The sequence below is a fragment of the Dermacentor andersoni genome, chromosome 1 (assembly GCF_023375885.2).
Source record: "Dermacentor andersoni chromosome 1, qqDerAnde1_hic_scaffold, whole genome shotgun sequence".
Classification (NCBI taxonomy): domain Eukaryota; kingdom Metazoa; phylum Arthropoda; class Arachnida; order Ixodida; family Ixodidae; genus Dermacentor; species Dermacentor andersoni.
Window position 1 is genome coordinate 118376078 of NC_092814.1, and position 14336 is coordinate 118390413.

Here is a 14336-nt window from a genome sequence, read left to right on the forward strand (position 1 = left end):
CTCCACGTGGCATACCGCTAAGAAATGTCCTCTTGAGCAGAAACAATGGGAAGCGTCAGATGCAGCAAGCATGAATAATGTGCGGAACATGTCCAACTCTAGAAGCGCCGAATCGAAGAAAGCTGGCTTGTTTTCAAACTTTACATGTCACAAAGCAAAAGTAGGCCCCAGCGCGACTTTGAGCAAAAACCATGCTAATGCCTGTCCTTGCAGGCAGTAAGCGCGTCTGTGCCTTTGTGTGAAATGTTTCAACAAGTAAATACTTGAACACAATTGGTGGTTATGAACGACCATTGGATAACACCTGCATAAAAGCCAATATTTTCAACACAGTTTTCCACAAGACAAATATATCAAAGGACGCAGATGATAATGATCACTTGCATACACGACAACCCTGCCAAGTGGCGCAGTTGACAGCTGCTTGCTAGAGCGGGAGCGATGGGAAGCGTCATATGCGGGAAGCGTGAAAAAAAAAAACGCTAAAAGATACGTCTAACTAGAGTAGCGGTGAAGCGATGACAGCTGACTTGTTTTAAAAACAGTGCTTTTCAGTTGGAAAAAAAGTAGGCTGCAGCGTAACGAAACATATCACTAGTATCGTTGCTGGTTCTCACAAAATGTGAGCACATCGTGTATTGTTTCGCGAACGCTCCTTCTAATAGCTGGATGACGGAGGACAGTGAGTGGTTAAGAAAGGTTATTTATTAACCCCAGGATAGCATAAGATGGCAACATGTCCGGCTAGGTAATGAGGACGACTCATATATTGGAGGACACAAATGCGGCAACAATATTTCGCACTCAAGGGTTCGGCGATAAGGCATTGTTGACAAGTGCTCTTTCAAACGTAAACGCTGGGAAGCGTCATATGCGAGAAACATGAAAAAAACGAAAGAAAGAAAATCGCAGAACATGTGCAGCTCCAGAAGCGCGGAATCGATGAAAGCTGACTTGTTTTCAAACACTACTTGCCATGAAGCAAAAGTAGGCCACAGCGTGTCGTCGAGCTAAATCCTCGCTAATATCGTTGCTCGTCTTCATAAAGTGTCAGCCCATTCAGGCATTTCGAAAACTTCTTCTAACAGCTATGTGACGGAGTGCACTCAGTGGTTAAGTAAAGCCGTTTATTGGCACCTGAATAGAGTAACCAGGTAGTATGTCCCACATGGTATTAAAGAAGACTTAGATGTTACAGGACACAGGCCCGGTGCTCATATTTCGCATGTGAGGGTTGGGCAATGAGGCATTTGTTTACAAGGGCTCTCTGAAGCGGAAACAACAGACAGTCTCATACGCGGGAAGCTCATCAAAATCCGCGGCACGTACATGTCCAACTCCAGAAGCGGGAGGGGGGAGGGAAGCGAAAAAAGCGAAGTTGTTTTCAAACACTGCTTGTCATGAAGCAGGAAAGGTAAGCCACAGCGTGTCCTTAGGCGATAGCTTTGCTAATGTGCTTGCTTGTCACATTAAACAGCGAGCGCATCCATGTCTATTACACGAAATTCAAGAGCTGCATAACTGAGCACAAGTGATAGTTAGGAAAGACCATGTAATGGCATCAGAAAGCGCACCTTAAGAATATCTCCGGTGTGGTATTCTGCAACCCACATATATGAGAGGATCGAGATGCGATACTCACTTTTTGCTCTGAAAGATTTGCTTACACATAGTCAGCAATTAGAGCAGAAAATATAGGAAGCGTCATACGCGAAAGCCTTGCTGATGTATTTGATTGAGTTTTAAGAAGTGAACCACATCCGCATCTCTTCGCATCTAAGAGCTGCAAGACTGACTACAATTTGACGTTCAGAGGCAATATAATTTCTCATGGCCGCCAAGCAACAGGTCTGGCATACTATTTCGGAAGACTGAGATACTCAGGACCCTTTGAAATGCGTTACTTGCACGTATAGGTGCACGTATATAATGTACGTACTGTTCTACATCCCGGTTGACTCTTGCTTATTTCGTCACCTGTTATCTACAACACGTATTCGGCTATCCCTAGCATTGACTTGTCGATTCTTGTCAAACAAGTAAATGATCTTGTCATCGTCACTGATGTTTCTCGTCTGCGCAACTCACTTGACAAGAAGATTATGCTTAAGAGTAGCTGCCTCCTATCACACTTTAAAGTGGGCCACTTCATACATAATGTGCAGCCTTTCATCCCTAAGGCTCTATAATGCCACAGCTGCAAGAAAGTGGGACACGGGGTCAGTGCCTGCCAGATTCGAGAAGTGCGCTTCTGCATTGCTGAACCCGACAGCGGAAATACCGGTGCCCATCTTCAGCACCTCTTTACTTGTGTCCTTATATTTTGGAGTGAGGGCTCAGCGCGGTGGTGTTTTCTTTTTTGCTCTCTCCAAATCCTCTGGCTTGCGTTGGCTGGCTCCTCACAGGAGGGAAAAGCTGGGCGTGTTCCTGCTGCTGGGCAGTACGGTGGCCACGGCCGCTTACGTCATCTTCCAAACGTATACGCTCGACTACCAGCCGCTGCCGCTCCTACTCTCGGACCCGAATCAAGCGTAAGTATAAAGGTGTCACCCGCAGGACCTGTAGCGTCGCCTTCAGGGAGCTTGAAAGGGCACGGGTTCGGTAAGGACTACTTGTCCGCAACCGTAGTCCTGTGGGTGAAATCGCTACTTTTTAGCAAACACCCCCTACTGGCTGGTAAAGCGGCAGGAATAGCGTCTTCCACGTTTGCCAGTTCGCAGAAATGTCTCAGGCGAAATAGGGCTGGACGCCACCATATGCACAGTAGATGTAAAGCTAACTTACAGTGGTGGTGTGTCCATGTCAGCAAGGCACGTAGTTTATAATTTTCTGAGGGGATCTTTTAAAGAGCACTTCTCTAACAGATTTAGCTCTCTTTGCAACTGCACTATGTAATGATTTTATGTTCAATTCTCTGTTCGCTTACTACTGTACTGAGTAGGCACTGTGCGTTCGCTCTTAAAAAAAGTTTACGCATTTTGGGGCTTATCCCACAACAATAATCGTCATCTCCCTTGCTTGCGTTTGCGTTCTTGAAAACTCAGCGCTCGCAACTTTCCTGTCCAGAATGCTGTGTCACGCTGAGAACGCCCAAGCCGTTCCTGACTTGGAAGTACCGGGCTCGCAGCGTTAAAGAAAGGAAAGGCGGGCAAGACAGATGGCGATTACCGTTGTGGGACAAGATACGACCCAAAGGGCGTAAACTTTTTTAGAGTGTTGCGCTTGCGTGGCCTATTTGTTTGCCTCGAGTGAAATGAGTGACATTTATGTCCAGACCATTTGAAAGCCCTGGCCAGCCAGTGAAATCATTATTTTGGTAGGCAATTAATGCCTGCTTTCTCGTGTAGCGACGATTCGACAAAATGCGGCGTGTTTCTGCAGGCGACCTTCCAACACGGTGGACTTCGTGTACATTAAGCCGTTCACGCACGTCGGGTCCTACTGCATCGGAATCTTGTTTGGCCACCTGACCCTCAAGTACGAGCACGTCAAGATTAGTAGGGTATGGCTTGCCACATTTTTTTTCACTTTCCGCGGTTACAGCATAGAGTTTGCGCCCCTTCGGGCAAAGCAAAATGACTGTACACGTTTCTCTCGGCCCATGCGTCTAAGGTTCTCAACCAGGTGCATTTCTGGTTGGACTCCCTGTATTTCCTTCTCCTTCTCTTTATATCCCAAGCCACACCATTTCGCTCTTGTCGCTTGCGGATTTTGCTTTCAATCCGGCACATCCGTAAGGAAACATTCACTTCAATTTTGAAATTTATTACAGACATTGAAATGCGTGTGCTCGTGCACGCCCCGGTACTTGTGTATATTTATATATATATATATATATATATATATATATATATATATATATATATATATATATATATACTTGTACACTGACACAAATCAAGAAATAATTTAAAAACCTCCAAGGTGCCTTAGCTGAACATTCTACCAGCGAAAACGTTACATAACTATACAACCATCACTCGTAGATGCGCACTGCCCGCACAATTCGTAGTGGCTGACGGTTGGCGAGAGGCGCTCGCTCAAGAAGTTTGCTTACTCTGCGAGGGCCTAAGTCGGGACAAGCGTCCACAGATGCTTGCAGCGTGGTATGAAACCCACGCATTGAGAATGAGAAGCGAGCGTCAAGTGTCTGGTGCCGAGTTCCTGCAGGAAATGGTACAAATAGCGAGCGAAATTGACGTGACCGGCAACGCAAGTGCTTTCGAGTTGCGGCGATGGATGAGTGTTGTGGAAGAATGCTGTAGACGAAGTTCATGACGCTTAGCTGTTATATCGGCTTACTTCTTTGTTGCTGAACATACTAACGAGGGGACCTTGACTCACCTCTTCTCGGTGTCCTGCCCATTTAGCAAAACGCGAATGCCATATAACGGAATGACACCAGCCACTTTTACTCTCTGTATCACTAGCAAACTAGAGAAGCACATTCTTTTGAGGCTGTTCTGTGCGCATAAGTTGAGAATCCAGAGCTGTAGTTTCTCCTGACACGCGCATAGCTTTCGTTACTTGCTTAAAGAGCTTGAATATAGTGCTTTCTTTTCACGAGGAACTATGCCCTTACCCATTGCGCTTCACTCTTTGTACTTGACTGCGCCCTGCTGCGATGCGGCATTAAAGACACGAAGAATGCGTGTACACAGTGCGGATATTGCTGCTTTGCAACGCAAACGGCTGCCTGGGAATTTCCGAAGCACCCTCAGGGTCCATTAGCCATGCCATAGTGTTTTACGACGTTTAGGACGGTGTCGGCGGGCGGCTGCAGAAAGGCGAAATGCGCGACTCGCGCCCTCTCACCGTAAAACATGTCAAGAACATTATCATTATCCAGAACTTTATTCAGAAGCTTCCCTATTTTTTTTCTTCGCGCGATCTGCCTGACGAAGTTTTCGCTGACGCTACCGGAGATTTACTGCTCAAATCGTAAGGTAGCCAAGTAAGGTGTTTGATTTGCTTCCCAGAAAATGCGTGCGGTCTATCAACGGCTTCTTTACATGCGTGACTGCACACTAGATTAGATGCTTTAAATAAACTTCTTCTCGTTCGTAATTCAAAGCAGGTAGCACTTCCGCATATGTATTTTCAGCGACGAATGTAGATCAGGGGCTGAATTCACAAAGGTTTTTGTTCGCAAGAACTTTTCTGTTTGGTCGGTGGCCTTCGCTAATATGTTCGCTGTCGCTTTTGGACTGTTTTTGCTCCTACGAACTTTACTAGCATAATAACTTTTTTGTGAATACGTGCCCAGTATTTTACGCAGAAACAAGTGCAGCCCTAGTATACGGGCCTAGAGCGCGGAGATTGTGTCCTGCAGTGTAAGTGTGCGTCGTGTAGTGAAAATCGATAGGCCGAGGGAAGTTCTCTCTCAGTAAACAGTGCCTTAATGGCAGGCCGAGTCGCCCTGCTCTCTGTGAGACGAAGACCGTCGCTGTAGTGAGCGGAAGCTCATGACAACGCATTTTATCTTGGCGACTACTGAAGCTCGCCTGGCGTAGGGAGGTATCGTTGATAAAAGAGAGCATCGAAAGCCAACTACATTATAGCGATAACATTGAGTAGCGGTCACCAGCATATCCGGAAACTGACGCTCAAAGCAAGTTGCCTCGAACCAGTGGCCTACAGTATATGAAGCAAAGGCAAAGAGCTGAAAGAAAGGTTAGGTTAATCTGAACAAAAATCCGGTTTGCACCCTACATTGAGGGGGGGGGGGGGGAATAGAGCGACGTAGATAGATAAGGACACATAGAAAGAGAGAAACAGAGCATGCAAACAATACTGTTCACTAGCACAGCATAACAGTTACTACTTGTCAGTGCTAGAGTTATTCGTGCAGGTTTGTTGTGGGGAAGAACTGCAACAATGCACTCGCATCTCTCTGCTACGGCAGTTTGTATTTGTTCTGACAATGGTCTGTTGTCGATAGGAGTTGCCGCAGTCGCTAGCGTTTGTCTCTCTACAATGTATCGATGCCATTCGCACAAAACGTGCTCAAGCCTGTCCTCGAAAGCACAGTCTTCTTCACAGACCGCGTTGCCAGCCATTCCAATAGAGAAGGCGAGCGATCTTGTAAAGGTTACTCCTAGCCATAGTTGACAAAGCAGGGTAGCATCGCTTCGGCGGAGTCTTGGTGAGATGCGAAGAGGGAGCGAAGAGTCCAAGCGGTGCAGTCGATTGTTTTGAAAACTTTGTGTGTGCCACGCAATGGCGCAAACGTAGTTCTAAGCCCACGGAGCCTGCTTGCATAAAGGCTCCCCATTTTAAGCCAATCGACTCCCTTGCTCTTGTCGATTGTGCAGGGGCTTTAAGGGAGCGCTTTTCCATATATTTTGTTTCGAGAGCAGTTATATACGGATATTACACTGGAATTTTCGCTGCGCTGTGCCGAACTAAGCCCAACAGCGAGGAGGATGAGCGACTCGTGCCCCATATGTTGGTAGTCACGTGATCTGTGCTGCTAGTGCGAGGGCAAGCCGATAAAAATGGTGGCTCGATGCAAGCCAGAGGTCACGTGATCCAGCCAACTCCAACCCACTAGAGTGACCCAGGATCACTATATCATCGCGGCCGGGCAAGAAAAGGGGAGCGTGCACCTGCTCCTTTTAGCCCAGTCGTGGCTGCCCACGCGGCAGAGCGCATGCGCGGCCCGAACGCCGTATGTTGGAAGTCATCGGCTGCGGGTGTCAGGGTAAAGCGGGAGCATGTAAGGGTGAGTTGGAATTATTGATGGCTTCATGCGCGCATTCTTGCCGCGCGGCTATAGAGTAGCACTATGGACACGCCTTAATCACGACGGTGAGTACAAGCCACTAGTTCACAACTTACAAGCAGCGTCAAGGCCTATATAGACAGCTCAGTGAATAAATTGTGATCAAAAACCTCCTCAGCCTTTTTTCCGATTGTTACCGCGACTTAAATGCCACTTAGCGGGTGCTGCAAGCATGCAAGCATTCTTCTTCTTCCTTTTCTTCTTTTTTTTAGCAGCCCTAGCCTTGGCTTTTCGTTAACTGTCCCCCTCCTTTTGCATTATGAGATGGCAAAACGACCGTCCAACAGAGCCGAAAATTCTGCTGATTTTTTTTTTTTTTGAGAGTTCTTCCAGTACTGAAAACCCTTGCATCTAAATGCGCTTTGAAACTTGACCTTCAGTCATTATTGATGCTAAGGACTAGCATAATTATCGCTTCTACCTTCGTAGAGACGATAGAGGGAAATAACCTACAAAATGCCGCATTCAACTCATCGCAGTCATGCTGTAGTAAACGACGGTGGCCCTTCGCAGATACGGAGCCACCTTGTCGATTGAGCCAGTTGACTAAGCGAAAAAAAAAGAAATGCATTTGGTAGGGCAGGACGCGTCCTTCGCTGATGAACGGCCATTATTGCTGGCACCTGGGACGGCCTTTATTGCCGTCTGTTACCCCGTCGGAACAGCGGTCACCTTTTGGGATTACGGGTGACACTGCAACACGGGCTGCACGGCGTCTGCTGATTCTTCCATCGGGCTTTTGTGCTGATCTTTGCCGCTGCCCGTCAACCCGCAGGTTGTCCAGGCCGCGCTGTGGATGGCCTCGACAGCCGTGGCGCTGTGCGTGATCATGGTGCCGTACGAGTGGCAGAAGGGCAACTTCCCCAGCCAGCTGGAGGCTGGCCTCTACGCTGGCCTGCACCGCACCGCCTGGGCCGTGGCTGTCGGCTGGCTCATTTTCGCCTGTGTCACGAGACGCGCAGGTAGTAATGTTTCATTTCATCTCATTTTTCATTTATTGATACTCTCACACGCGTAACTTCGTGCGGAACGGGGCACAAAGCGCCGGTTTCACCAAGCTTTGGACCGGCAAAACTGCTTGCCATGAGCTGGCGATGCTCTGACGCGCGTAAACTTGTGAACGCAGTTGAAAAAATAGGCAGACTAGGCTCACAGATTTAACTAGGCAAATCCATCTACTATCTAAGAATGGCGATGCACCACCATCAACCAAATAAAAAAAAAAAGCTCCTGGTCTCTAAATCCTCCCAGTATAATTTAGCATTGAAGTGAGAGCGGTTTTGTGAATTTCGTACACATTGACATAACCTAGGTTCCATAAGAACGCGTTGTCAATGACTGGTGCAAAGGTGTTAGCAAATGTGTAGAAAAGACGACGGGACGGCAGTCCAGGAGCGGGCAAAGTGAACGAAATCGCTAAAGGGCGGGAAATTTTGTGTACGTACTATTGGCAGTCTTTCTTTTTGTTGTTATTCTTTTCTATTTGGTTTCTGGTTTTTTTTTTTTCTGCTTTCTTTTTTCCTCGGGTGTACTTGAAAAAAGCCAGCACACGCAATTAGTTGGCGCCTGCTCTTTAGAATTCTTGCTTACAAACGATGTCTTTATTTCTTGTCCCGGCTCAAGGCTTAATTATTGGAAAAGAACATCTGTAATTCAATTTGTGTTTTCTGATGCAGTATTGAGCGGAACGAAATGGGCGACGGCGCACAAATAGCTAGAGTGTAAATGCTTCTGGCAATGTTGCTGGCAATTAACTTTCCCTGTGACATTTTGCGGGGCAATGACAGCAGTTCGCTGACTTCTGCAGCGCGCTTAGAGAGTGAAATTTCTGTGGCTTTTCCACGAGCAATTCAGTTCAAGTGAATCCATCTGTACTAGCTCCGTTGCACTCTGTATAGTAGCCAACGCTAGCATTGATTTTTGTAAAAAACGCGGGGTGAAGACAACCCCCAGAAGGAGCTTTTTGTATTTTCTCTGAAATCAAAACAAGAACATCAATCTTCTGTTTGTAAGACTTTGTGATAACATACAGGTGGTTATTGTCTGAAACACATTTGCATTATATAGACCCACCGCGGTGGCTTAGCGGCTAAGTACGAGGTCGCGGGATTGAATCCCGGCCGCGGCGGCCGCATTTCGATGGGGGCGAAATGCAAAAGCGCCCGTGGCCCGTGCATTGGGGACAAGAACACGTGGTGGTTAAAATCAATCCGGAGGCCCCTACTACGGCGTGCCTCATAATCAAGTAGTGGTTTTATAATACTAATAATAGGCTGCTGCCCCACAAGAGACAGGTATCAAGGTTAGAGACTTAACCGTACGATGTCATTGCTCTGTCAGAAAGCATCAGGTTAGAAATGTGAGGAACTTAATTACTGAAGTGCATTTGCTGTTGTTGCTTTGCGTGTCTGATGATCACTTGAATACTCGTGTCCCCGCGTTGTCGTCTTCGTGTCATTAAATCGATTCAAGGAGTTGTTTGTTTAGCATGGACAAGTATTCCTTCAGTGAGCTAAATTTGGGAGGCAACGCGCGCTTGTATGGTAGCGCGCCATTTATTTTCTGTGCAATATTTCATCCTTTCCAAAATGTAGGGCGGTCTCTGTGCTTAGTGGTTTATATGTGTCAAGAGCTAATAAATCATAAGAAGCCAACACAGACGGCTCTGTGTGTTTGCTTCTTATGATATGACTAATAAAAAATCGGGCCCTCGGGTTTCCTTTCTTCAGAGTTAATAAAGAACGATGTGGTGACTGAGATTTCAGTGCCAGCTATCAGATAGCTCCTTCGCTGTATATAAAGGAAATGAAAGAAATTGATGAAATAGCAGTAATAAGGGAAATACAGGTGAACGAAGGCTGGATTGACAGATAATGCAATTTCGCCATGTAAGCACGTAGCCACATACCAGTTTAATTATTAGCCAGCTTTACATAGAATAGCGGGAAAGCGAGCTTCCAAAGCCCAAAATAAATAAAAAATATATGAAGGCCCTTACATCGTCTCACCTACGCTTTAAGTCGGGCCACGTCTCGACCAACATTAGTACCTCAATAAATAGTTTGTGGCAGAAGACGTTGTAGGTTGAGTAGTTAGCGCACTGCAAAATGTTGATTTGCATCACTCAGACGAGCTACCCGATTTACGTTAAAGCTAAGACTTGTGTGCATTACGGTCTGTAACTGGTGAATATCATACAGCGCATACTTTCTACCATCTACGGGAGTCAAAGAAAAAAAATATATGTAACAGTGCATTTATCAGGGACTTTTCCAATACGTAGGCGCGCGATCGTCTCACAACCTCAGGATTCACCGCTGAGGCGACTATCTCTCCTTTAATTTTAACTTTTGTTCTTCAATTGGTCGATAGCGAACAACATAATTTTAAAAGCATTATTCTTTTAAAAAGTTAGATGCGCCAGAATTTAGATAAACAGACGCTGCCCCGAGACTATAGTTATTATGCCTTCGTTCATTTGTTGCATGGTCTTCGTCTGAGCCCAATATTTTTTTTTTGTGTGTGTACAACGCAAGTGAGAACCTACAACTTGATCGAAATTAAATTTCTTTACCAATACGTGAAAGACAATACACTTCCTACGGTGCCATTGTCCCATCTCTAAACTATTTGCAGCAACACTCTCAAATGGAGCTTCTAGTTATCAATAAAAATCACTGTCTGAAGGAAGACGAAAACAGAAAAAAAAGAAAAGAAATATCCGCGATAGCTTTGGCCAACACGCTGCGTTCGAAATAGCTCTTTGTATAAGATCTTTCTCAGCATGCATTTCTTAAGCCTACATATTGCAACATTCAAAAAACAATTAACTTCAGACGTTAAAGTTTGTTTTTCTTTTTAGCAATACCTTACTTCAAGGCGCTTCGAGTTCAAGGCATCGTTGAACAAATAAAGCAGAACGGGTATGCCACTATCCTAACGCTCGGTTGTTTCTGTCATTTCTCTTTTTTCAGGCTTCGTGAACAAGTTCCTATCATGGTCGTTCTTCGTACCACTGAGTAGGCTCTCGTTGGGCGCCTACCTGACCTCGGTCTTCATCCTCGCCATCCGTGTAACATACCGGCGAGAGATCGCTGAGTATCACCACTTTCCCATGGTAAACATCCACTGCTATGCCATAATGTCAAAAACGAAGCCACGCGAGTGCATTTTCTTAGCGGCGCCTAATAAAATATTAAGGTAAAAGCGCGATCTTATGCATTGTAGTTAACTGTGGGGAAAAGAGATATTCCAGAGGGCTACTCAAAGAAATGCGTAAGTGATACTTAAAGAAAAATACGCCCGTTCTACTTTGAGAAGAATCAGGGAAATCGGGAGCGTTGATTTTAGTAACAACCATATGACGTTAACGTGTAATTAGGCCAAGGAAACGATAAAGCAAATCAATTTTTTTTAATATAGATATAGCAATCGTCTTGTACAATTTATTTTGCGATAAGCTCTATGTTACTGATAAGGGAAAAGGCGGGTGAAAATGGGAGAAATAATAAAACTTGCCGCCATTTGGAGGCGACCCACAACCCCCTCAAACTAGCTTCATATATTGCTCATATAAGAAACAAAGAAAACAAACATTGTCATCTAAACACCGAACAAGCTCAGTGAACGTGTCGCAGTGGACGGCACTTGAAGAGATAAAATTGTCGTAATTGCACGAAAGCACAGTTTAGCTATTTGCGGGAAACTGAGGGAAAGTGGCTGAAAAAGGTAGCCAAACTTTGCCAAGAACATGTGCGCAATGCGCTGAGTGAATTTTGAGTATTAAAGTCATGGTTGATTGTTAGTGCATGACTTCAAAGGTCTGAATTGGGTTATTTTGAAGCGGCTGCTGGAAACACTGGAGCGGCATAATTTTAATGCAGTCACTTAAGCTTTTCTAATGGTTCCAGAAAGAAACCGCTTCTCAAGTCAAGGCGGTTTAGTTAGAGGGAGGGACGCACATTCCCTAGCATGGAAGGAGCGGGTGTTTTGTTACATCGTACACATTTGCCAGTGTACGCTTGCTACGTACTGTCTCATTACGCTTATGCGTCTTTTCGTCTGCCCCCTAGGTGATGCTGTTTTTCGGCACGACGATGCTCAGCTACATGGCGGCTTACGTGCTCTTCTTGCTGATTGAGTGTCCAATCGGCCTCATCGAGAAGTACATTTTCATGTCCAAGGCCGTTGTGGAGCGACACTCTGAGAACAACGCTCAAACGAACGGCGCCTTCAACGGCTCTGTCGAAAAGATGACGCCGGCAGAAAAGGAGAAGCGATTTGTCGTCGAGCGCTTCTGAGGGTAGATTGCGCTAGGATTTGAGAATACTTAGATATCAGATGGCTTGTGGCGGCGTTGAGAATCGTGCAAATCTCAGAAGAGCCTTTACATGGGAATGTGGAGCAAAAGCTATTTAACGAAAGCGTCCGCCATGAAGGCACTTCTGTGACCCCAGGTACCGGAAATATATGAGGCCGCGATCGAGGCTCGTCAGTCCATGCCGGTTATAAAACCTGGGCTAATAGGACGAAAAGGTTGCCGATTACACATGGCGTTGATAAAGAAAAAAAGGTGACGCCTTATCTTTGCCGTTAAAAAGTATCCAGCAGAAAGTTCCTTTTTCGCTCATAGATAAAAGCTTTATTTGTTACGCCGGAGAAATGCGCAAATAACGCCAGAGGTAGTCGCGCTGCATACTTTTTCAGCTTCTCAAATAGCATTGTTAATCAGTGCCGCGTACGTGTTGCCGCCTCTCGTGTTGCCCTTCTTTAACGCAATTTTTCACTGTTATCTAAATGCTGGCAATATCGATCTGCGCGAAACGTATGATAAAAGTGCTTAATGGACCATGCTTCCCGAACAGACTTGAGAAGTGTGATTCCGGTGCAATCGGCATTTTGCGTCAATATTTGTTCCTCGAGGCAAGTGTACATAGAAGGGAGAAAAAGGGAGGAACAAAACTCCGTGGGAGCTCGCGCCTGGCGTTTGCAGGGGACCCTCGATTCGCGGGAATGCACCCCATTTACGATTGACATTGTGATACGATTCACACTCCTGAAACGGAGGGACGTAAGGAGTGGTTTATCGTGGCGCTCTACATTCGAATGTCGTTGAATTGAGCGCCGGCTGTGACCCGAGCTCATACAGAAGCAAAGTGGTTCTTTTGTCGCTTTAGCCCACGTTCAACGGCATTCCCTTACCGCGGAAACTCGCGGGTTTACTGCTTTATTCACTCGCACACTGCCAGTTTCGTACAGCCTCGCTGGAGCACCTAGGGCGAGTCGCGATGTCAGAAACTTACTACTTTACTGGGGCTGTACTGGGCCTCGTAAAATCACTGCTACCTCTTCGCCTCGGTGACGTGCTAAGGCTCCATGAGGTGACGAGTGAATTTAGATGTGCGTGCGCGACAGGTTGTCGCAAGCATTTGTTTTCTCAACGCCCCTCCCAAGCGACCGGGCACCTACCTGGAAAGGTGCCTTCTTTGTCTTCATGAAGACAGTTATACTTGTGATTATTCTAGTTAAATGGCATCGATAAATCAAACACGTCATTGACATCATCAAGAAGGACGCAACACAAGCACTTCCATTTCAAATATATAGGATCTATTCACCAAATAAATGTTTTATCATCCTCGTTTGTGTCCTCGTGGTGACTCGTTATTCGTGCTACCCAAAACACAAATACTTTATCCGCGTCAAAATGAGAAGTCTTTGAAGGAGGTATGGAGGGGCAACCGTATGACTTGTAGCAGTACCCTTAGGTGTCTTCAATTTCCACGTTAGTCGTTCCTCCTGATATTTAAAAAGTGTTGTCATTACTTCCTCCTTCCCCACCTGGCTTCCATAACCACAGAGTTTCAGGCTGCATACCCTCCTAATTGACGAGTTTATACCGCAAACAAAATAAGGACACTGACCTTAGTCAAATTTTGTTTGACCTTTCCCAAAGTTTCACTGTTGGCAGTGAAGTACGCCACAAAGTAGCACTCCGGAATAATTTTGAAGACTTGGATCTCTTTATTCTGCCAATATAAATCTAAGCACGCATTCGTGTTTGCATTACGCGCACATAGTAATGCGCCTGTCAAATTAAGGACTCGAACCCAAGGCCTCATTTTATGCTGAACAGTATCAGCAGATTTTTATAGGCGGTATTGTAGTTTTTTGCCGTCCCCGATTAGCTCATCATGCGCTGCTACTAAGTGCCGTGGGAAGATCCCGTATCAAATTTACCCAATAAGTGGTCAAAAAGACTCATGTTTGTTAAGTTCAAACAACACACCTTGAGTTAGCCAACTCGGGCGTTTACAACACACGACAGTTCTGTGACATTGTGACAGTACAGACCAGATACTTAGCGTATGATATATTCTGAAGCTTGATAAACGGAACCAAGGGCGCTACAAGGTAAAGCTATTCCAACATTTTCTATCTATTTCTGCAATCAGCCCTCCACAATGCGTCAATTCCTCCCCCCCCCCCCTCCCCCCTTCGCGTGTCTGCAACGCGACGTCAGGCTTTCCACGAAAGCTCATCTGATATGACG

At 45.9% G+C, this 14336-nt stretch overlaps 1 protein-coding gene across 1 annotated transcript in view; it reads left to right on the forward strand.

Moving 5' to 3' along the window:
* The window catches only part of LOC126545736 (O-acyltransferase like protein-like), a 51676-nt gene extending 38249 nt beyond the window's left edge, over positions 1–13427 (forward strand). Inside the window, exons 11-15 of the mRNA XM_050193688.3 lie at positions 2406–2531; positions 3382–3502; positions 7560–7746; positions 10759–10901; positions 11857–13427. Coding sequence (XP_050049645.2) covers positions 2406–2531; positions 3382–3502; positions 7560–7746; positions 10759–10901; positions 11857–12084 — 805 coding nt within the window. The 3' untranslated portion in view covers positions 12085–13427. The remainder of the gene's footprint in view (positions 1–2405; positions 2532–3381; positions 3503–7559; positions 7747–10758; positions 10902–11856) is intronic.
* The last annotated feature ends 909 nt before the right edge of the window (positions 13428–14336 follow it).